The 20,279-nt window shown below is 58.2% G+C and overlaps 1 protein-coding gene across 2 annotated transcripts in view; it reads left to right on the forward strand.

Moving 5' to 3' along the window:
* The first annotated feature begins 683 nt into the window (after positions 1 to 683).
* CD40 (CD40 molecule) overlaps positions 684 to 20,279 on the forward strand; it is a 130,667-nt gene continuing 111,071 nt past the window's right edge. For both annotated transcript variants that reach the window (XM_088481950.1, XM_088481951.1), the window contains exon 1: positions 684 to 853. In XM_088481950.1, the coding sequence (XP_088338076.1) occupies positions 699 to 853 (155 nt within the window). In that variant the 5' untranslated portion in view covers positions 684 to 698. The remainder of the gene's footprint in view (positions 854 to 20,279) is intronic.

The raw sequence follows: 20,279 nt of genomic DNA on the forward strand, positions 1-20,279 counted from the left end.
TGTTTACCTTTCTCTCTAATAGTTACACTGCATTTTACTTTTGTATCTGCTTCTCTTTTGCTTTTCTGTATGTTAGTCTCTTTCTGAATTTCTTTATACTCTCTTAGTTGTCCCAAAACTGTATTTTTCTTTATTTGAATGTAGATCCATCCGACTATGTGCCACCCATATGCGGGGATAGTGTCCAAATAGTGGTTTGTGGGCAAATGATTAGGGGGTCTATTTACTAAGCAGTGTTAGGAGACAGAGTGAAAAGTGATAAGAAAGCGATAAGGTGCCAGCCAATCAGCTCCCAACTGTTATCTCACAGGCTGTGTTTGAAAATTGACAGTTGGGAGCTGATTGGCTGGCACCTTATCACTTTCTTATCACTTTTCACTGTCTCCTAACACTGCTTAGCAGGGCCGCCATCAAGGGGGGACTGCCGGAACTCTGGTCCTGGGCCCGGACTGAAAGGGGGCCCGGGTAGTAGCGGAAGCAGTGTAGTGGACATGTGCCGGCGGTATTTTCAATTTGGAGCTTTCCGCAAGCTGATCGGAGCTTGAGGACCGGCAGCCAAACAGGAGCGGCCGCAGCTGCAGCTCCTGATTGGCTGCCGGTCTGCAAGCTCTGATTGGCTTGCGACCAGTGCTATATTCAAAATGTGTTGCCTGCCCCCCGGGTCCCTCTCTCTCTCTGTCCGGGTAAATGTACGCGGCATGGCTGGAGCAGGAGCAGCAGGGAGAGGCTGTGCAAGGAAGACAGCAGCCGGGGAGAGAGGGAGCAGCAGCTGTGGGCGGAGATGCTATTTACAGCCGCCGCGTGTGGTGCAGAGGAAGGACGGCAAGAGCAGGAGAGGCTGGAGACTGACCAGGTACATAGACTCCAGCTCTCACACTCACACCCTCACACTGCTCTCACACCCTCCCCCTGCTATCACACCCTCAACCTGCTCTCACACACTCACCCTCACACTGCTCTCACACCCTCCCCCTGCTATCACACCCTCAACCTGCTCTCACACACTCACCCTCACCCTGCTCTCACCCTCACCCTGCTTTCACACCATCAACCTGCTCTCACACACTTACCCTCACCCTGCTCTCACACTCACACCCTGCTCTCACAAGCTCACCCTGCTCTCACACCCTCACCCTGCTCTCACACTCACCCTGCTCTCACACTACATTCACACTCACACCCTGCTCTCACACTCACACCCTCACACTGCTCTCACGCCCTCACCCTGCTCTCACACTCACACCCTCACCCTACTCTCACACTCACACCCTCACACTGCTCTCACACCCTCAACCTGTTCTCACACACTCACCCTCACCCTGCTCTCACACTCACACCCTGCTCTCACACTCACACCCTCACCCTGCTCTCACACTCACACCGTGCTCTCACACTCACACCCCAACCCTGCTCTCACACTCACCCTGCTCTCACACTCACACCCTCACACTACTCTCACACTCACACCCTGCTCTCACACCCTCACCCTGCTCTCACACTCACCCTGCTCTCACACTCACACCATCACACTACACTCACACCCTGCTCTCACACTCACACCCTCACCCTGCTCTCACACCCTCATCCTGCTCTCACACTCACACCCTCACACTACTCTCACACTCACACCCTGCTCTCACACGCACACCCTCACACTGCTCTCACACCCTCTCCCTGCTCTCACACCCTCACCCTGCTCTCACACTCACACCCTCACCCTGCTCTCACACCCTCCCCCTGCTCTCACACCCTCAACCTGTTCTCACACACTCACCCTCACCCTGCTCTCACACTCACACCCTGCTCTCACACTCACACTCTCACCCTGCTCTCACACCCTCACCCTGCTCTCACACCCTCACCCTGCTCTCACACCCTCACCCTGCTCTCACACCCACAGCCTCACCCTGCTCTCATACTCACCCTGCTCTCACACTCACACCCTCACACTACTCTCACACTCACACCCTGCTCTCACACCCGCACCCTGCTCTCACACACACACTCACCCTGCTCTCACACTCAACCTGCTCTCACACTCACACCCTCACACTACTCTCACACTCACCCTGCTGTCACACTCACACCCTCACACTGCTCTCACACCCTCCCCCTGCTCTCACACACTCACCCTGCTCTCACACTCACACCCTCACCCTGCTCTCACACTCACACCCTCACACTGCTCTCACACCCTTCCCCTGCTCTCACACCCTCAACCTGTTCTCACACACTCACCCTCACCCTACTCTCACACCCTCCCCCTGCTCTCACACCCTCAACCTGTTCTCACACACTCACCCTCACCCTGCTCTCACACTCACACCCTCACCCTGCTCTCACTCACACCCTGCTCTCACACCCTCAACCTGCTCTCACACACTCACCCTCACCCTGCTCTTACACTCACACCCTGCTCTCACACTCACACCCTCACCCTGCTCTCACAACCTCACCCTGCTCTCACACTCACACCCTCACCTTGTCTCATACTCACACTCTCACCCTGCTCTCACACTCACACCCTCACACTGCTCTCACACCCACACCCTCACACTGCTCTCACACCCTCCCCCTGCACTCACACCCTCAACCTGCTCTCACACACTCACCCTCACCCTGCTCTCACACTCACACCCTGCTCTCACACTCACACCCTCACCCTGCTCTCACACTCACACCCTGCTCTCACACCCTCAACCTGATCTCACACCCTCACCCTGCTCTCACACCCTCACCCTGCTCTCACACTCACCCTGCTCTCACACTACTCTCACACTCACACCCTGCTCTCACACCCTCACCCTGCTCTCACACCCTCACCCTGCTCTCACACTCACCCTGCTCTCACACTCACACACTCACACTACACTCACACCCTGCTCTCACACTCACACCCTCACCCTGCTCTCACACCCTCACCCTGCTCTCACACTCACACCCTCACCCTGCTCTCACACTCACACCCTCACACTACTCTCACACTCACACCCTGCTCTCACACTCACACCCTCACACTGCTCTCACACCCTCTCCCTGCTCTCACACCCTCCCCCTGCTCTCACACACACCCTCCCCCTGCTCTCACACCCTCCCCCTGCTCTCACACCCTCAAACTGTTCTCACACACTCACCCTCACCCTGCTCTCACACTCACACCCTGCTCTCACACTCACACCCTGCTCTCACACGCTCACCCTACTCTCACACTCACACCCCAACCCTGCTCTCACACTCACCCTGCTCTCACACTCACACCCTCACACTACTCTCACACTCACACCCTGCTCTCACACTCACACCCTCACACCCTCACCCTGCTCTCACACCCTCACCCTGCTCTCACACTCACACCCTCACCCTGCTCTCACACTCACACCCTCACACTACTCTCACACTCACACCCTGCTCTCACACTCACACCCTCACACTGCTCTCACACCCTCACCCTGCTCTCACACTCACACCCTCACCCTCCTCTCACACCCTCCCCCTGCTCTCACACCCTCAACCTGTTCTCACACACTCACCCTCACCCTGTTCTCACACACTCACCCTCACCCTGTTCTCACCCTCACACCCTGTTCTCACCCTCACACCCTCACCCTGCTCTCACACCCTCACCCTGCTCTCACACTCACACCCTCGCCCTGCTCTCATACTCACCCTGCTCTCACACTCACACCCTCACACTACTCTCACACTCACACCCTGCTCTCACACCCTCACCCTGCTCTCACACACACACTCACCCTGCTCTCACACTCACCCTGCTCTCACACTCACCCTGCTCTCACACCCTCACACTGCTCTCACACTCACACCCTCACACTACTCTCACACTCACCCTGCTGTCACACTCACACCCTCACACTGCTCTCACACCCTCCCCCTGCTCTCACACTCTCACCCTGCTCTCACACTCACACCCTCACCCTGCTCTCACAGTCACACCCTCACACTGCTCTCACACCCTTCCCCTGCTCTCACACCCTCAACCTGTTCTCACACACTCACCCTCACCCTGCTCTCACACTCACACCCTCACCCTGCTCTCACTCACACCCTGCTCTCACACTCACACCCTGCTCTCACACCCTCAACCTGCTCTCACACACTCATCCTCACCCTGCTCTCACACTCACACCCTGCTCTCACACTCACACCCTCACCCTGCTCTCACAACCTCACCCTGCTCTCACACGCACCCTCACCCTGCTCTCACACTCACACCCTCACCCTGCTCTCACACTCACACCCTCACACTGCTCACACCCTCCCCCTGCACTCACACCCTCAACCTGCTCTCACACACTCACCCTCACTCTGCTCTCACACTCACACCCTGCTCTCATACTCACACCCTCACCCTGCTCTCACACTCACACCCTGCTCTCACACCCTCACCCTGCTCTCACACCCTCACCCTGCTCTCACACTCACACCCTCACCCTGCTCTCACACTCACACCCTCACACTACTCTCACACTCACACCCTGCTCTCACACTCACCCTGCTCTCACACCCTCACACTACACCCTCACCCTGCTCTCACACTCACACCCTCACCCTGCTCTCACACTCACACCCTCACACTACTCTCACACTCACACCCTGCTCTCACACTCACACCCTCACACTGCTCTCACAACCTCTCCCTGCTCTCACACCCTCACCCTGCCCTCACACTCACACCCTCACCCTGCTCTCACACTCACACCCTCACACTGCTCTCACACCCTCCCCCTGCTCTCACACCCTCAACCTGTTCTCACACACTCACCCTCACCCTGCTCTCACACTCACACCCTGCTCTCACACTCACACCCTCACCCTGCTCACACACTCACACCCTGCTCTCACACCCTCACCCTGCTCTCACACCCTCGCCCTGCTCTCACACTCACACCCTCACCCTGCTCTCACACTCACCCTGCTCTCACACTCACACCCTCACACTACTCTCACACTCACACCCTGCTCTCACACTCACCCTGCTCTCACACCCTCACACTACACTCACACCCTGCTCTCACACTCACACCCTCACCCTGCTCTCACACCCTCACCCTGCTCTCACACTCACACCATCACCCTGCTCTCACACTCACACCCTCACACTACTCTCAGAACCTCTCCCTGCTCTCACACCCTCACCCTGCTCTCACACCCTCACTCTCTCCCTGCTCTCACTCTCACACCCTCACACTACTCTCACACTCACACCCTGCTCTCACACCCTCACCCTGCTCTCACACTCACACCCTCACCCTGCTCTCACACTCAAACCCTCACACTACTCTCACACTCACCCTGCTGTCACACTCACACCTCACACCCTCCCCCTGCTCTCACACCCTCACCCTGCTCTCACACTCACACCCTCACCCTGCTCTCACACTCACACCCTCACACTGCTCTCACACCCTCCCCCTGCTCTCACACCCTCAAACTGTTCTCACACACTCACCCTCACCCTGCTCTCACACTCACACCCTGCTCTCACACCCTCACCCTGCTCTCACACTCACACCCCAACCCTGCTCTCACACTCACCCTGCTCTCACACTCACACCCTCACACTACTCTCACACTCACACCCTGCTCTCACACCCTCACCCTGCTCTCACACCCTCACCCTGCTCTCACACTCACACCCTCACCCTGCTCTCACACTCACACCCTCACACTACACTCACACCCTGCTCTCACACTCACACCCTCACCCTGCACTCACACCCTCACCCTGCTCTCACACCCTCATCCTGCTCTCACACCCTCACACTACTCTCACACTCACACCCTGCTCTCACACTCACACCCTCACACTGCTCTCACACCCTCTCCCTGCTCTCACACCCTCACCCTGCTCTCACACTCACACCCTCTCCCTGCTCTCACACCCTCCCCCTGCTCTCACACCCTCAACCTGTTCTCACACACTCACCCTCACCCTGCTCTCACACTCACCCTGCTCTCACACTCACACCCTCACACTACTCTCACACTCACCCTGCTCTCACACTCTCACCCTGCTCCCACACTCACACCCTCACCCTGCTCTCACACTCACACCCTCACACTGCTCTCACACCCTTCCCCTGCTCTCACACCCTCAACCTGTTCTCACACACTCACCCTCACCCTACTCTCACACTCACACCCTCCCCCTGCTCTCACACCCTCAACCTGTTCTCACACACTCACCCTCACCCTGCTCTCACACTCACACCCTCACCCTGCTCTCACTCACACCCTGCTCTCACACCCTCAACCTGCTCTCACACACTCACCCTCACCCTGCTCTCACACTCACACCCTCCCCCTGCTCTCACACCCTCAACCTGTTCTCACACACTCACCCTCACCCTGCTCTCACACTCACACCCTGCTCTCACTCACACCCTGCTCTCACACCCTCAACCTGCTCTCACACACTCACCCTCACCCTGCTCTTACACTCACACCCTGCTCTCACACTCACACCCTCACCCTGCTCTCACAACCTCACCCTGCTCTCACACTCACACCCTCACCCTGTCTCATACTCACACTCTCACCCTGCTCTCACACTCACACCCTCACACTGCTCTCACACCCTCCCCCTGCACTCACACCCTCAACCTGCTCTCACACACTCACCCTCACCCTGTTCTCACACTCACACCCTGCTCTCACACTCACACCCTGCTCTCACACTCACCCTGCTCTCACACTCACCCTGCTCTCACACTACTCTCACACTCACACCCTACTTTCACACCCTCACCCTGCTCTCACACCCTCACCCTGCTCTCACACTCACCCTGCTCTCACACTCACACCCTCACACTACACTCACACCCTGCTCTCACACTCACACACACACCCTCACCCTGCTCTCACACCCTCACCCTGCTCTCACACTCACACCCTCACCCTGCTCTCACACTCACACCCTCACACTACTCTCACACTCACACCCTGCTCTCACACTCACACCCTCACACTGCTCTCACACCCTCTCCCTGCTCTCAGACCCTCACCCTGCTCTCACACTCACACCCTGCTCTCACACCCTCACCCTGATTTCACACCCTCACCCTGCTCTCACACCCTCACCCTGCTCTCACACTCACCCTGCTCTCACACTCACCCTGCTCTCACACTACTCTCACACTCACACCCTACTTTCACACCCTCACCCTGCTCTCACACCCTCACCCTGCTCTCACACTCACCCTGCTCTCACACTCACACCCTCACACTACACTCACACCCTGCTCTCACACTCACACACACACCCTCACCCTGCTCTCACACCCTCACCCTGCTCTCACACTCACACCCTCACCCTGCTCTCACACTCACACCCTCACACTACTCTCACACTCACACCCTGCTCTCACACTCACACCCTCACACTGCTCTCACACCCTCTCCCTGCTCTCAGACCCTCACCCTGCTCTCACACTCACACCCTCCCCCTGCTCTCACACCCTCCCCCTGCTCTCACACCCTCAAACTGTTCTCACACACTCACTCACACCCTGCTCTCACACTCACACCCTGCTCTCACACGCTCACACTGCTCTCACACTCACACCCCAACCCTGCTCTCACACTCACCCTGCTCTCACACTCACACCCTCACACTACTCTCACACTCACACCCTGCTCTCACACCCTCAACCTGCTCTCACACTCCCCCTGCTCTCACACTCACACCCTCACACTACTCTCACACTCACACCCTGCTCTCACACTCACACCCTCACACCCTCACCCTGCTCTCACACCCTCACCCTGCACTCACACCCTCACCCTGCTCTCACACTCACACCCTCACACTACTCTCACACTCACACCCTGCTCTCACACTCACACCCTCACACTGCTCTCACACCCTCTCCCTGCTCTCACACCCTCACCCTGCTCTCACACTCACACCCTCCCCCTGCTCTCACACCCTCAACCTGTTCTCACACACTCACCCTCACCCTGCTCTCACACTCACACCCTGTTCTCACCCTCACACCCTCACCCTGCTCTCACACTCACACCCTGCTCTCACACCCTCACCCTGCTCTCACACTCACACCCTCACCCTGCTCTCATACTCACCCTGCTCTCACACCCTCACACTACTCTCACACTCACACCCTGCTCTCACACCCTCACCCTGCTCTCACACACACACTCACCCTGCTCTCACACTCACACCCTCACACTACTCTCACACTCACCCTGCTGTCACACTCACACCCTCACACTGCTCTCACACCCTCCCCCTGCTCTCACACTCTCACCCTGCTCTCACACTCACACCCTCACACTGCTCTCACACCCTTCCCCTGCTCTCACACCCTCAACCTGTTCTCACACACTCACCCTCACCCTGCTCTCACACTCACACCCTCACCCTGCTCTCACTCACACCCTGCTCTCACACTCACACCCTGCTCTCACACCCTCAACCTGCTCTCACACACTCATCCTCACCCTGCTCTCACACTCACTCCCTGCTCTCACACTCACAACCTCACCCTGCTCTCACACGCACCCTCACCCTGCTCTCACACTCACACCCTCACCCTGCTCTCACACTCACACCCTCACACTGCTCTCACACCCTCCCCCTGCACTCACACCCTCAACCTGCTCTCACACACTCACCCTCACTCTGCTCTCACACTCACACCCTGCTCTCATACTCACACCCTCACCCTGCTCTCACACTCACACCATGCTCTCACACTCACACCATGCTCTCACACCCTCACCCTGCTCTCACACCCTCACCCTGCTCTCACACTCACACCCTCACCCTGCAATCACACTCACCCCCTCACACTACTCTCACACTCACACCCTGCTCTCACACTACACTCACACCCTGCTCTCACACTCACACGCTCACCCTGCTCTCACACCCTCACCCTGCTCTCACACTCACACCCTCACCCTGCTCTCACACTCACACCCTCACCCTGCTCTCACACTCACACCCTCACTCTACTCTCACACTCACACCCTGCTCTCACACTCACACCCTCACACTGCTCTCACACCCTTACCCTGCTCTCACACTCACACCCTCACCCTCCTCTCACACCCTCCCCCTGCTCTCACACCCTCAACCTGTTCTCACACACTCACCCTCACCCTGCTCTCACACTCACACCCTGTTCTCACCCTCACACCCTCACCCTGCTCTCACACTCACACCCTGCTCTCACACCCTCACCCTGCTCTCACACTCACACCCTCGCCCTGCTCTCATACTCACCCTGCTCTCACACTCACACCCTCACACTACTCTCACACTCACACCCTGCTCTCACACCCTCACCCTGCTCTCACACACACACTCACCCTGCTCTCACACTCACCCTGCTCTCACACTCACACCCTCACACTGCTCTCACACTCACACCCTCACACTACTCTCACACTCACCCTGCTGTCACACTCACACCCTCACACTGCTCTCACACCCTCCCCCTGCTCTCACACTCTCACCCTGCTCTCACACTCACACCCTCACCCTGCTCTCACACTCACACCCTCACACTGCTCTCACACCCTTCCCCTGCTCTCACACCCTCAACCTGTTCTCACACACTCACCCTCACCCTGCTCTCACACTCACACCCTCACCCTGCTCTCTCTCACACCCTGCTCTCACACTCACACCCTGCTCTCACACCCTCAACCTGCTCTCAAACACTCATCCTCACCCTGCTCTCACACTCACACCCTGCTCTCACACTCACACCCTCACCCTGCTCTCACAACCTCACCCTGCTCTCACACTCACACCCTCACCCTGCTCTCACACTCACACCCTCACACTGCTCTCACACCCTCCCCCTGCACTCACACCCTCAACCTGCTCTCACACACTCACCCTCACTCTGCTCTCACACTCACACCCTGCTCTCATACTCACACCCTCACCCTGCTCTCACACTCACACCCTGCTCTCACACCCTCACCCTGCTCTCACACCCTCACCCTGCTCTCACACTCACACCCTCACCCTGCTCTCACACTCACCCTGCTCTCACACTCACACCCTCACACTACTCTCACACTCACACCCTGCTCTCACACTCACCCTGCTCTCACACCCTCACACTACACTCACACCCTGCTCTCACACTCACACCCTCACCCTGCTCTCACACTCACACCCTCACACTACTCTCACACTCACACCCTGCTCTCACACTCACACCCTCACACTGCTCTCACAACCTCTCCCTGCTCTCACACCCTCACCCTGCTCTCACACTCACACCCTCACCCTGCTCTCACACTCACACCCTCACACTGCTCTCACACCCTCCCCCTGCTCTCACACCCTCAACCTGTTCTCACACACTCACCCTCACCCTGCTCTCACACTCACACCCTGCTCTCACACTCACACCCTCACCCTGCTCACACACTCACACCCTGCTCTCACACCCTCACCCTGCTCTCACACCCTCGCCCTGCTCTCACACTCACACCCTCACCCTGCTCTCACACTCACCTTGCTCTCACACTCACACCATCACACTACTCTCACACTCACACCCTGCTCTCACACTCACCCTGCTCTCACACCCTCACACTACACTCACACCCTGCTCTCACACTCACACCCTCACCCTGCTCTCACACCCTCACCATGCTCTCACACTCACACCATCACCCTGCTCTCACACTCACACCCTCACACTACTCTCACACTCACACCCTGCTCTCACACTCACACCCTCACACTGCTCTCAGAACCTCTCCCTGCTCTCACACGCTCACCCTGCTCTCACACCCTCACTCTCACCCTGCTCTCACTCTCACACCCTCACACTACTCTCACACTCACACCCTGCTCTCACACCCTCACCCTGCTCTCACACCCTCACCCTGCTCTCACACTCACACCCTCACCCTGCTCTCACACTCAAACCCTCACACTACTCTCACACTCACCCTGCTGTCACACTCACACCTCACACCCTCCCCCTGCTCTCACACCCTCACCCTGCTCTCACACTCACACCCTCACCCTGCTCTCACACCCTCCCCCTGCTCTCACACCCTCAAACTGTTCTCACACACTCACCCTCACCCTGCTCTCACACTCACACCATGCTCTCACACCCTCACCCTGCTCTCACACCCTCACCCTGCTCTCACACTCACACCCCAACCCTGCTCTCACACTCACCCTGCTCTCACACTCACACCCTCACACTACTCTCACACTCACACCCTGCTCTCACACCCTCACCCTGCTCTCACACTCACACCCTCACCCTGCTCTCACACTCACACCCTCACACTACACTCACACCCTGCTCTCACACTCACACCCTCACCCTGCACTCACACCCTCACCCAGCTCTCACACCCTCATCCTGCTCTCACACTCACACCCTCACACTACTCTCACACTCACACCCTGCTCTCACACTCACACCCTCACACTGCTCTCACACCCTCTCCCTGCTCTCACACCCTCACCCTGCTCTCACACTCACACCCTCTCCCTGCTCTCACACCCTCCCCCTGCTCTCACACCCTCAACCTGTTCTCACACACTCACCCTGCTCTCACACTCACACCCTGCTCTCACACTCACACCCTCACCCTGCTCTCACACCCTCACCCTGCTCTCACACTCACACCCTGCTCTCACACTCACACCCTGCTCTCACACGCTCACCCTGCTCTCACATTCACAACCCCAACCCTGCTCTCACACTCACCCTGCTCTCACACTCACACCCTCACACTACTCTCACACTCACACCCTGCTCTCACACCCTCACCCTGCTCTCACACTCACCCTGCTCTCACACTCACACCCTCACACTACTCTCACACTCACACCCTGCTCTCACACTCACACCCTCACACCCTCACCCTGCTCTCACACCCTCACCCTGCACTCACACCCTCACCCTGCTCTCACACTCACACCCTCACACTACTCTCACACTCACACCCTGCTCTCACACTCACACCCTCACACTGCTCTCACACCCTCTCCCTGCTCTCACACCCTCACCCTGCTCTCACACTCACACCCTCACCCTGCTCTCACACCCTCCCCCTGCTCTCACACCCTCCCCCTGTTCTCACACACTCACCCTCACCCTGCTCTTACACTCACACCCTGTTCTCACCCTCACACCCTCACCCTGCTCTCACACTCACACCCTGCTCTCACACCCTCACCCTGCTCTCACACTCACACCCTCACCCTGCTCTCATACTCACCCTGCTCTCACACCCTTACACTACTCTCACACTCACACCCTGCTCTCACACCCTCACCCTGCTCTCACACACACACTCACCCTGCTCTCACACTCACCCTGCTCTCAGACTCACACCCTCACACTACTCTCACACTCACCCTGCTGTCACACTCACACCCTCACACTGCTCTCACACCCTCCCCCTGCTCTCACACTCTCACCCTGCTCTCACACTCACACCCTCACCCTGCTCTCACACTCACACCCTCACACTGCTCTCACACCCTTCCCCTGCTCTCACACCCTCAACCTGTTCTCACACACTCACCCTCACCCTGCTCTCACACTCACACCCTCCCCCTGCTCTCACACTCACACCCTGCTCTCACACTCACACCCTCACCCTGCTCTCACACTCGCACCCTGCTCTCACACCCTCACCCTGATCTCACACCCTCACCCTGCTCTCACACCCTCACCCTGCTCTCACACCCTCACCCTGCTCTCACACTCACCCTGCTCTCACACTCACACCCTCACACTACACTCACACCCTGCTCTCACACTCACACACACACACCCTCACCCTGCTCTCACACCCTCACCCTGCTCTCACACTCACACCCTCACCCTGCTCTCACACTCACACCCTCACACTACTCTCACACTCACACCCTGCTCTCACACTCACACCCTCACACTGCTCTCACACCCTCTCCCTGCTCTCAGACCCTCACCCTGCTCTCACACTCACACCCTCCCCCTGCTCTCACACCCTCCCCCTGCTCTCACACCCTCAAACTGTTCTCACACACTCACCCTCACCCTGCTCTCACACTCACACCCTGCTCTCACACGCTCACACTGCTCTCACACTCACACCCCAACCCTGCTCTCACACTCACCCTGCTCTCACACTCACACCCTCACACTACTCTCACACTCACACCCTGCTCTCACACCCTCAACCTGCTCTCACACTCCCCCTGCTCTCACACTCACACCCTCACACTACTCTCACACTCACACCCTGCTCTCACACTCACACCCTCACACCCTCACCCTGCTCTCACACCCTCACCCTGCACTGACACCCTCACCCTGCTCTCACACTCACACCCTCACACTACTCTCACACTCACACCCTGCTCTCACACTCACACCCTCACACTGCTCTCACACCCTCTCCCTGCTCTCACACCCTCACCCTGCTCTCACACTCACACCCTCACCCTGCTCTCACACCCTCCCCCTGCTCTCACACCCTCAACCTGTTCTCACACACTCACCCTCACCCTGCTCTCACACTCACACCCTGTTCTCACCCTCACACCCTCACCCTGCTCTCACACTCACACCCTGCTCTCACACCCTCACCCTGCTCTCACACTCACACCCTCACCCTGCTCTCATACTCACCCTGCTCTCACACCCTCACACTACTCTCACACACACACTCACCCTGCTCTCACACTCACCCTGCTCTCACACTCACACCCTCACACTACTCTCACACTCACCCTGCTGTCACACTCACACCCTCACACTGCTCTCACACCCTCCCCCTGCTCTCACACTCTCACCCTGCTCTCACACTCACACCCTCACACTGCTCTCACACCCTTCCCCTGCTCTCACACCCTCAACCTGTTCTCACACACTCAACCTCACCCTGCTCTCACACTCACACCCTCACCCTGCTGTCACTCACACCCTGCTCTCACACTCACACCCTGCTCTCACACCCTCAACCTGCTCTCACACACTCATCCTCACCCTGCTCTCACACTCACTCCCTGCTCTCACACTCACAACCTCACCCTGCTCTCACACGCACCCTCACCCTGCTCTCACACTCACACCCTCACCCTGCTCTCAAACTCACACCCTCACACTGCTCTCACACCCTCCCCCTGCACTCACACCCTCAACCTGCTCTCACACACTCACCCTCACTCTGCTCTCACACTCACACCCTGCTCTCATACTCACACCCTCACCCTGCTCTCACACTCACACCATGCTCTCACACCCTCACCCTGCTCTCACACCCTCACCCTGCTCTCACACTCACACCCTCACCCTGCAATCACACTCACCCCCTCACACTACTCTCACACTCACACCCTGCTCTCACACTACACTCACACCCTGCTCTCACACTCACACGCTCACCCTGCTCTCACACCCTCACCCTGCTCTCACACTCACACCCTCACCCTGCTCTCACACTCACACCCTCACCCTGCTCTCACACTCACACCCTCACACTACTCTCACACTCACACCCTGCTCTCACACTCACACCCTCACACTGCTCTCACACCCTCACCCTGCTCTCACACTCACACCCTCACCCTCCTCTCACACCCTCCCCCTGCTCTCACACCCTCAACCTGTTCTCACACACTCACCCTCACCCTGCTCTCACACTCACACCCTGTTCTCACCCTCACACCCTCACCCTGCTCTCACACTCACACCCTGCTCTCACACCCTCACCCTGCTCTCACACTCACACCCTCGCCCTGCTCTCATACTCACCCTGCTCTCACACTCACACCCTCACACTACTCTCACACTCACACCCTGCTCTCACACCCTCACCCTGCTCTCACACACACACTCACCCTGCTCTCACACTCACCCTGCTCTCACACTCACACCCTCACACTGCTCTCACACTCACACCCTCACACTACTCTCACACTCACCCTGCTGTCACACTCACACCCTCACACTGCTCTCACACCCTCCCCCTGCTCTCACACTCTCACCCTGCTCTCACACTCACACCCTCACCCTGCTCTCACACTCACACCCTCACACTGCTCTCACACCCTTCCCCTGCTCTCACACCCTCAACCTGTTCTCACACACTCACCCTCACCCTGCTCTCACACTCACACCCTCACCCTGCTCTCTCTCACACCCTGCTCTCACACTCACACCCTGCTCTCACACCCTCAACCTGCTCTCAAACACTCATCCTCACCCTGCTCTCACACTCACACCCTGCTCTCACACTCACACCCTCACCCTGCTCTCACAACCTCACCCTGCTCTCACACTCACACCCTCACCCTGCTCTCACACTCACACCCTCACACTGCTCTCACACCCTCCCCCTGCACTCACACCCTCAACCTGCTCTCTCACACTCACCCTCACTCTGCTCTCACACTCACACCCTGCTCTCACACCCTCACCCTGCTCTCACACCCTCACCCTGCTCTCACACTCACACCCTCACCCTGCTCTCACACTCACCCTGCTCTCACACCCTCACACTACACTCACACCCTGCTCTCACACTCACACCCTCACCCTGCTCTCACACTCACACCCTCACACTACTCTCACACTCACACCCTGCTCTCACACTCACACCCTCACACTGCTCTCACAACCTCTCCCTGCTCTCACACCCTCACCCTGCTCTCACACCCTCACCCTGCTCTCACACTCACACCCTCACACTGCTCTCACACCCTCCCCCTGCTCTCACACCCTCAACCTGTTCTCACACACTCACCCTCACCCTGCTCTCACACTCACACCCTGCTCTCACACTCACACCCTCACCCTGCTCACACACTCACACCCTGCTCTCACACCCTCACCCTGCTCTCACACCCTCGCCCTGCTCTCACACTCACACCCTCACCCTGCTCTCACACTCACCTTGTTCTCACATTCACACCATCACACTACTCTCACACTCACACCCTGCTCTCACACTCACCCTGCTCTCACACCCTCACACTACACTCACACCCTGCTCTCACACTCACACCCTCACCCTGCTCTCACACCCTCACCCTGCTCTCACACTCACACCATCACCCTGCTCTCACACTCACACCCTCACACTACTCTCACACTCACACCCTGCTCTCACACTCACACCCTCACACTGCTCCCAGAACCTCTCCCTGCTCTCACACCCTCACCCTGCTCTCACACCCTCACTCTCACCCTGCTCTCCCTCTCACACCCTCACACTACTCTCACACTCACACCCTGCTCTCACACCCTCACCCTGCTCTCACACCCTCACCCTGCTCTCACACTCACACCCTCACCCTGCTCTCACACTCAAACCCTCACACTACTCTCACACTCACCCTGCTGTCACACTCACACCTCACACCCTCCCCCTGCTCTCACACCCTCACCCTGCTCTCACACTCACACCCTCACCCTGCTCTCACACCCTCCCCCTGCTCTCACACCCTCAAACTGTTCTCACACACTCACCCTCACCCTGCTCTCACACTCACACCCTGCTCTCACACCCTCACCCTGCTCTCACACTCACACCCCAACCCTGCTCTCACACTCACCCTGCTCTCACACTCACACCCTCACACTACTCTCACACTCACACCCTGCTCTCACACCCTCACCCTGCTCTCACACCCTCACCCAGCTCTCACACTCACACCCTCACCCTGCTCTCACACTCACACCCTCACTCTACACTCACACCCTGCTCTCACACTCACACCCTCACCCTGCACTCACACCCTCACCCTGCTCTCACACCCTCATCCTGCTCTCACACTCACACCCTCACACTACTCTCACACTCACACCCTCACACTGCTCTCACACCCTCTCCCTGCTCTCACACCCTCACCCTGCTCTCACACTCACACCCTCTCCCTGCTCTCACACCCTCCCCCTGCTCTCACACCCTCAACCTGTTCTCACACACTCACCCTCACCCTGCTCTCACACTCACACCCTGCTCTCACACTCACACCCTCACCCTGCTCTCACACCCTCACCCTGCTCTCACACTCACACCCTGCTCTCACACTCACACCCTGCTCTCACACGCTCACCCTGCTCTCACATTCACAACCCCAACCCTGCTCTCACACTCACCCTGCTCTCACACTCACACCCTCACACTACTCTCACACTCACACCCTGCTCTCACACCCTCACCCTGCTCTCACACTCACCCTGCTCTCACACTCACACCCTCACACTACTCTCACACTCACACCCTGCTCTCACACTCACACCCTCACACCCTCACCCTGCTCTCACACCCTCACCCTGCACTCACACCCTCACCCTGCTCTCACACTCACACCCTCACACTACTCTCACACTCACACCCTGCTCTCACACTCACACCCTCACACTGCTCTCACACCCTCTCCCTGCTCTCACACCCTCACCCTGCTCTCACACTCACACCCTCACCCTGCTCTCACACCCTCCCCCTGCTCTCACACCCTCAACCTGTTCTCACACACTCACCCTCACCCTGCTCTCACACTCACACCCTGTTCTCACCCTCACACCCTCACCCTGCTCTCACACTCACACCCTGCTCTCACACCCTCACCCTGCTCTCACACTCACACCCTCACCCTGCTCTCATACTCACCCTGCTCTCACACCCTTACACTACTCTCACACTCACACCCTGCTCTCACACCCTCACCCTGCTCTCACACACACACTCACCCTGCTCTCACACTCACCCTGCTCTCACACTCACACCCTCACACTACTCTCACACTCACCCTGCTGTCACACTCACACCCTCACACTGCTCTCACACCCTCCCCCTGCTCTCACACTCTCACCCTGCTCTCACACTCACACCCTCACCCTGCTCTCACACTCACACCCTCACACTGCTCTCACACCCTTCCCCTGCTCTCACACCCTCAACCTGTTCTCACACACTCACCCTCACCCTGCTCTCACACTCACACCCTCACCCTGCTCTCACTCACACCCTGCTCTCACACTCACACCCTGCTCTCACACCCTCAACCTGCTCTCACACACTCATCCTCACCCTGCTCTCACACTCACTCCCTGCTCTCACACTCACAACCTCACCCTGCTCTCACACGCACCCTCACCCTGCTCTCACACTCACACCCTCACACTGCTCTCACACCCTCCCTCTGCACTCACACCCTCAACCTGCTCTCACACACTCACCCTCACTCTGCTCTCACACTCACACCCTGCTCTCATACTCACACCCTCACCCTGCTCACACTCACACCATGCTCTCACACCCTCACCCTGCTCTCACACTCACACCCTCACCCTGCTCTCACACTCACCCTGCTCTCACACTCACACCCTCACACTACTCTCACACTCACACCCTGCTCTCAGACTCACACCCTCACACTGCTCTCACAACCTCTCCCTGCTCTCACACCCTCACCCTGCACTCACACTCACACCCTCACCCTGCTCTCACACTCACACCCTCACACTGCTCTCACACCCTCCCCCTGCTCTCACACCCTCAACCTGTTCTCACACACTCACCCTCACCCTGCTCTCACACTCACACCCTGCTCTCACACTCACACCCTCACCCTGCTCACACATTCACACCCTGCTCACACACTCACACCCTGCTCTCACACCCTCACCCTGCTCTCACACCCTCACCCTGCTCTCACACTCACACCCTCACCCTGCTCTCACTCTCACACCCTCACACTACTCTCACACTCACACCCTGCTCTCACACCCTCACCCTGCTCTCACACTCACACCCTCACACTACTCTCACACTCACCCTGCTGTCACACTCACACCTCACACCCTCCCCCTGCTCTCACACCCTCACCCTGCTCTCACACTCACACCCTCACGCTGCTCTCACACCCTCCCCCTGCTCTCACACCCTCAAACTGTTCTCACACACTCACCCTCACCATGCTCTCACACTCACACCCTGCTCTCACACCCTCACCCTGCTCTCACACCCTCACCCTGCTCTCACACTCACACCCCAACCCTGCTCTCACACTCACACCCTGCTCTCACACTCACACCCTCACACTGCTCTCACACCCTCTTCCTGCTCTCACACCCTCACCCTGCTCTCACACTCACACCCTCACCCTGCTCTCACACCCTCCCCCTGCTCTCACACCCTCAACCTGCTCTCACACACTCACCCTGCTCTCACACTCACACCCTGTTCTCACACTCACACCCTCACCCTGCTCTCACACCCTCACCCTGCTCTCACACCCTCACCCTGCTCTCACACACACACTCACCCTGCTCTCACACTCACCCTGCTCTCACACTCACCCTGCTCTCACACTCACCCTGCTCTCACACTCACACCCTCACACTGCTCTCACACCCTCCCCCTGCTCTCACACTCTCACCCTGCTCTCACACTCACACCTTTACCCTGCTCTCACACTCACACCCTCACACTGCTCTCACACCTTTCCCCTGCTCTCACACCCTCACCCTCACCCTGCTCTCACACTCACACCCTCACCCTGCTCTCACTCACACCCTGCTCTCACACTCACACCCTGCTCTCACACCCTCAACCTGCTCTCACACACTCATCCTCACCCTGCTCTCACACTCACACCCTGCTCTCACACTCACACCCTCACCCTGCTCTCACAACCTCACCCTGCTCTCACACTCACACCCTCACCCTGCTCTCACACTCACACCCTCACACTGCTCTCACACCCTCCCCCTGCACTCACACCCTCACCCTGCTCTCACACTCACACCCTCACCCTGCTCTCACACTCACACCCTGCTCTCACACTCACACCCTCACCCTGCTCTCACACTCACACCATGCTCTCACACCCTCACCCTGCTCTCACACCCTCACCCTGCTCTCACACTCACACCCTCACCCTGCTCTCACACTCACACCCTCACACTACTCTCACACTCACACCCTGCTCTCACACCCTCACCCTGCTCTCACACCCTCACCCTGCTCTCACCCTGCTCTCACACTCACCCTGCTCTCACACCCTCACACTACACTCACACCCTGCTCTCACACTCACACCCTCACCCTGCTCTCACACCCTCACCCTGCTCTCACACTCACACCCTCACCCTGCTCTCACACTCACACCCTCACACTACTCTCACACTCACACCCTGCTCTCACACTCGCACCCTGACACTGCTCTCACAACCTCTCCCTGCTCTCACACCCTCACCCTGCTCTCACACTCACACCCTCACACTGCTCTCACACCCTCCCCC

The sequence above is a fragment of the Taudactylus pleione genome, unplaced genomic scaffold (assembly GCF_031769625.1).
Source record: "Taudactylus pleione unplaced genomic scaffold, aTauple2 ptg000279l, whole genome shotgun sequence".
Lineage (NCBI taxonomy): Eukaryota > Metazoa > Chordata > Amphibia > Anura > Myobatrachidae > Taudactylus > Taudactylus pleione.